The sequence below is a fragment of the Canis lupus genome, chromosome 4, assembly GCF_003254725.2.
Source record: "Canis lupus dingo isolate Sandy chromosome 4, ASM325472v2, whole genome shotgun sequence".
Lineage (NCBI taxonomy): Eukaryota > Metazoa > Chordata > Mammalia > Carnivora > Canidae > Canis > Canis lupus.
Window position 1 is genome coordinate 38937992 of NC_064246.1, and position 6000 is coordinate 38943991.

General features: G+C 43.0%; 1 protein-coding gene across 1 annotated transcript in view; it reads right to left on the reverse strand.

The window, feature by feature from the left end:
- Positions 1–5168, reverse strand: part of NSG2 (neuronal vesicle trafficking associated 2) — a 58733-nt gene extending 53565 nt beyond the window's left edge. The window contains exons 1-2 of the mRNA XM_025434736.3: positions 5003–5168; positions 3941–4091 (exon numbers count right to left, since the gene is read on the reverse strand). Of these exons, the coding sequence (XP_025290521.1) occupies positions 3941–4069 (129 nt within the window). The 5' untranslated portion in view covers positions 4070–4091; positions 5003–5168. The remainder of the gene's footprint in view (positions 1–3940; positions 4092–5002) is intronic.
- Positions 5169–6000: the final 832 nt, after the last annotated feature.

The following is a 6000-nucleotide window of genomic DNA, read 5'->3' on the forward strand; positions in this document are numbered from 1 at the left end:
CAACCAAAAATGTCTCCAGACATTGTCAAATGTCCCTTGAAGGAAAAAAATCATCCTCCACTTCTCTGGGTAGGTTTGACATGCTAGTGTTCAAGGTATAAGTGGGAGCAGTGGGAATAGAAGCCAATAGGGCAGATAAGGATTTCCCAAGGTAAATATTTGGGATTGTAGCCTGTGGAGATGACTGAAAAGGGTTTCAATGGGAGAGAGACCCGGTCCCAACTCTGGGGATGCTCCCTCACAGGATGCAATGTGGAGGATTTGATTAGAATGATAGCAGAGGTGGGCAGCAGGCCCATCTCCTCTCCTGAGGCAGCCACCAACCCCTCCAATACTGGACAGGGAGGGAGCATTGGAGGTTAGGATGTTCTCTCTGGAGTATCATACCCAGACCCCACCAACTGGTCCAGGGAGTCCAAGGAGGAGTGTGGCCACAGATGAGGGGTATAGAGTTTGAGAAAGCACTCTTAGAGGTGGGAGGCTTCTTGTTATTGAGGGCAACACAGTGCAGTGGGGAAAACTGGGGTTTCAGGTGCACTGGGATTCCAATGCTAGCTCTCTCATTTCATCTGTGAAGCTGGGGCAAGTCACTCCATTGATCTGAGAGCCTCAATTTCCCTATTAGTGAAATGGGTGCACTAAACTCCCTTCACAGGGCCATTGGGAAGATTAAGTGAAACAACAGCCATGAATGCCTTGTGTGGCCCATTCCCAGGCCAGCACAAGGACTTCAGACTTGCTCATTTCTCCATTTGGCCTCCAAAAAGGTTTTCCCCCTAAGGCTCACAGACTCCATACTAAAGCACATTTGGTGATCAAATCTAAAGATGATTAACAGTATCACACACTAAGCATACTCTGTATTTTACATTATGAAAAAACCCATAATTTAACATTGGGGTCAAATATACTTCTTTCTGATGAACACTTTGGCTTCAAACACTCACCACCTGACTGGAACCTAACCCAAAAACTGATGACTGTGTCAGGACTCACATCACCTTCCCTATGACCTGTGATCTGAGTCCCAATATTCTTATCCCCACTTTATAATGAGGAGACTGAGGCAATTTAGGAAACTCATTTCAAGTCATTAGCCAAGGTAAAAACAGTAAAAGTTGGGGCAGAGATGTGAACCCTCCTAGAGAGGTAGCTTCAGCGTCTCTGCTGCTAACTATGCATTTGGAGGACCCATTTGGCTGCTTGAGTGGAATTCACTTCTAACACATCTGTTCTAATGTCAGGGTAAAATTTGTTTACTCTTGTAAATATTATACAATCAAAATACTAGTACAGAAAATCACTACTAGAGTTTCCCACTCAGAGAAGAGAAGACAGAGGACTGAGGGAGAAGAAACAAGTCACACAAGTCTCACCATGGGTTGGCAACTGAGCTCAAGCTAAAGCCCAAGTCTGTGGACTCCCAGGCCAGCTGGCTCCTTGTTCCTGCTGAAGTGGAAGTTTCTGGAACAACACTGCCTGGGTTCTGTGTTCTCTAGGGATTGCCAGAATGCTTACTATGTGCTTTGGGAAGTTACTTTTACCACTCCATGCCTGAGTTTTGTCATTTTTAAAAATTGGATTAAAATAGCAATTCCCTTATTGGGTCTTAATAACTACTGAAAGGGTGAAAAAACGCATGCACACACATGTGCACGCATGTACATATGGCTTAGAACAGAATCTAATACTTAGGAAGCACTTGAAAATGATCATCATTATTCTTTTATAGTTACTTTTGTGCCAGGCACTTTACATATGAGGCCATATCTAACTTTGTTCAGACCACTGTTGAGGCAGGGATGATCATCCCTACTTCACAAGGGAGGAAATGGTGGTGCCTAGTAGGACGACTTTGTCATGAACATCAGAAAGAGTCTGTAATGTACCCTTGTGAGGTTGTGTCCCTGTAGGGATTTGCATCTTTTGGGATGCGTTGCTTTCCCTTTCCATGCATGCAGGTCCTCAATATATTTGTCTTTCAGGCTTTGGGATAGCTTTTTGGTACATCTGGACTGGGAACTCAGTGGTTATTATGTCTTTTCCTCTCTAAAGAAGAGGAAGTCCTCGAAGGCAAAAGGATGGGATGGGGGGAGTAAGGGGAGATACATCTGGATGACTTGCAGTGTGTCTAAGGATAGGGGAGGGGTGATCTCACCACAATCCCTTTTCCTTGCACACCTTTTAGGAACATAAAGATCTTCCAGGCTGTAGCTGTTGGCAGAAGGATAAAGAATCTTCCTGAAACCTCACAAAACCTCAAGAAAATATCCTCCTGCTCCTCCTCAATTTCTGTTATACCTGGGTTCAAATTCCAGCATTGCCACTTACTCCTTCTGTAAGCTTGAATAACTAACCAAATTTCTCTGATCCTTCGCCTTTTCACCTATAAATTTGAGTGCATAATCCCTGACTCCCCTGTGGAAATGTGCATACAGAGCAGTGGTTCTCAACTTTGCACACATGAGTCACCTGGGGGGATTTAATTAATACTGATGCCTGGGTGTCACCCCCAGAGCTCTGACATAATTGTTCTGGGGAGTAGCCTAGATATCAGGATTTTCAAAGGCCCCCTCAGGTGATTCTAATATGCAACCAAAAACTAAGAGCATCTGCTATATGCATAGCAGATACCTAATTAATACATTAATACTGGTTTTTTTTCACATTTCTTTAGTGTTAGGTCCTGTTCACATTTTATTTTTAAAAGCTTTATCAGTCTCACAGGATGGCTCAAAGATTCTTTATTTCTGCCACCCCCATACACATTCTCATATTGACAATCTCCGCACTTTCAAAACAGATGACTCAATCCCCAGCCAATCATCCAGGCCCTTTATCTAGCTTTGGCTCCTCTTCTGTTCATTGGATAGAGCCAATTGGTTAAGACACACAATGCCCTCCTGGAGATGCCAATGAGAAAATCAAATAGATGGAATGATCCATTGTTTGCTCTTCAGCCAGGGAACTCCATCATTTACCTCCAAATCTATCTCTTGCAGTATGCAAAAGCTCACATTATAAAATCTCAAGTTCTTTCAACTGGATCTCACACAATAATGTTTCTCCCAGCTCTGTCCATGGGATAACTTTTGTATCCGTGCCCACCTTTATATAAATGCCCACCTCCATTCTTCATGGACTACTCCCATGTCAGGAGATGTGCCATCAGCCAGTCATTCATTTCCAGCCACGCCTCCCTAAAAACGCTCTACTCTAGTCACGCTATTTCTCAAAAGCTCTCCATGCTTTGCATATGTCTTAAATGTCTTTTCCTCCTATGGTCTATCTGGAAGGTTTTTACTCACCTTTACAAGCCAAATTCAAATGTTCTTTTCTGCAGGTTACCTAACCTGTTCCTTCCAGTCCCCTCCCACCCCAACAGAATGTAATTGTTTTCACTCTTATGCTCTCATAACCTGTGAAATTCTCAGGTATAACATTTACCCTGATGCATTATATTATGCATTATACAGAGTAGGGATTTTGTAATTTGTCTTTTCATAACTTGTAGCACAGGGATATGGCCTTAGCAGGTGCAAACTAAATGCTTGTTGGACTGCATCCAATTCTCTGTCCTCAAATCTATACCACTGAATTCCTGAAACACCTCCCCCAAATAATCAAGACAATTATCTCTGTCATCATCTACAAGCTTATTAGTATTCATCTGCTATGATAAAACTTTAACAAAGAAAGGTGAATTGTCTTGCCCATGTATGTATATGTGAACAAAAATTGAGTAAACACTTACCATAAACCTGAAATAACACAAGAGATGTCATGTCTCTGAAAGGAATGACTACATTTTACAGGAAAGGAGACATATTTGGCTGAGGGTATGAGAGGATTTGGGGAGGTGGAATTTTTGCTGCTTTATTTCCTGAGATGGGAGGTGGGGAGCATGAGGGTCTGATGGGGAAAAGAGCAACTGCTTTACCTTTTCCGGAGCAGGCAGCTGTAAGTGGTTAACCTCCAAAGGAGTGATGAGAGGGACGGTCTGGAAGCCATCCTCAACCGAAGGCGGCTTGGTTCCCTTCTCACTGGGGTTACTGTTCAGCTTCACCATCCTTATGCCTTTCTTCCCAGACCTAAGACAAGCAGTGGAGTTCTAGTTACAGTGGGAGGTGAGGCAGGGAAAGAGAAGGCTGATGACAGAGAAAACAGCAGCGTTCTCAACGGGTCCACTCGGCTTTCAGTGTAGAGATCAGTCATCTATCTATCCTCTGCTAGATTTCTTGACATGAAACTCATTATCCAGTGAAACTTCTTTCATCATCAAAATATGCCACCTTCCCATGGGGTTCAATAGCCCTCAAATTCAGGAAACTCAAGGAAAATCCCAGACTTACACAAACAATATACAAGCTTTCAAAAAAAAAAAAAAAGACATTAGAGCTAATACAGTTATATAACCTCAGTGAAAAGCTAATTCTTACTGAAAAATTAAATCCTATTATTCTGGGTCACCCTGCTGTACGATAAATTTCACCTTACCACCACACCTTACCCCCTTGCTATTTTATTATGCTAGCTTTTCTTCAGCCATCTCCCTAAAACACAATAAATACATTAAATGTCTCTATGTGTACTGTACCCTTTCACATGAAATGTAAGTGGTACAGGAGAGACAATTTCATAAAACAAAACAAAACAAAAAGGTTGTCTTGAACCTGATTCTGTTATTCAGCCATGGAATGCCTCCATTTCCTCAATAGTGAAGGGCCTTTTTTTTTTTTTTTCTTCCATGGAAAGTTAGCAACCCCCATATTGCAAGATTGCCAACTAAATAAACAAATCACATTTATTTCTCTCAAGCTCCTTTGGAAGTCAAACGGTGCTCCCACCCCACCCTTATGAAGCCCATACAACTGAATTTCTCTTGTCAATCCTGCTGATGGAACATTATTAGGCAAAATAGGATTGTTGTGGAGGTGAAAGGGATGGTAAAGGGTCGGAGGATATTAAGGAGTGATTATAGCAAAAACAAATGCCTACTTACTGTGCTGCACTCTTGGGGGGTCAAAGCAGATTCAAGCCAATTTGAAGAGGAGGAGGACGACCAGGAGTCCTCCCTCCTCAGCCCGAGCTTGTGGTGCTGAAAGGACAGCGCCTTGCCTGTGTCTGGATTGGGAGTTTCTGAGAGCGAGGCGCGAGCGAGAGGAAGAGCTCCTGGCAGCTGCCTGCCTGCTCCCTCGCTCGCACCCCCTCCCACCGGGGAACGGGCTCCCACACCATCTGTCATCTGGCACCACCTGCTGTTTCTCATGCATGGCCACAACCAGGGCATGAGACAAAATGGTTTCAAGAAAGTGGGAGGGATTCTGGCAATAATAATAATAATAATAACAACAACAACAACAACCATATAATAAGCAATCTTTCAGTCTTTAGAAAAAAAGAGGAAGGAGACATATTCATTAGGAGAAGGGACCACCTTTTAAAATCTTCCAGAGCAATATTATAAAACCCAAAATGGTTCAGGACCTGCACTATGCTCTGACCTGAAGTAAAGGGGAAACTATATTTATTGAGTATATCCCATGAAGCGGGCACTTTTCCAGGCTCTTTCAGACTATTTCCTTCATTTGCAAAATGTGATAGGGTTAGTGTGAGGTGTGAATGTGGTAACAGCTCAGAGGCACATGGCTAGCCCTGCATGTGAGAAGCTACTATTCTCACAATACCACCATAATCACACAGGTCAGCTAAGGTTGCACAGCTGGTATAGCACCATGAGCTGGAATTTGAGCCTGGATCCATAGCCACTGATGTTTTCATGCAGTTCACAACTTTTTATGGCTTCCAAGTTGGTGTCTGGAATCAGGGGAGGAGAAGTCCTAGTGTCAGCTCTATGAAGTTCTGACTGTGGAGATCTTGGACATTTTATATTCCCTCTCCAAGCCTCCATTTCTTTATCTCTGATATGCGAATAATAATACCTTCCTTGCAGAGTGGTTGTGAATAAGATGAGACTGTGCTCAGGGAAACCTCTTTTAA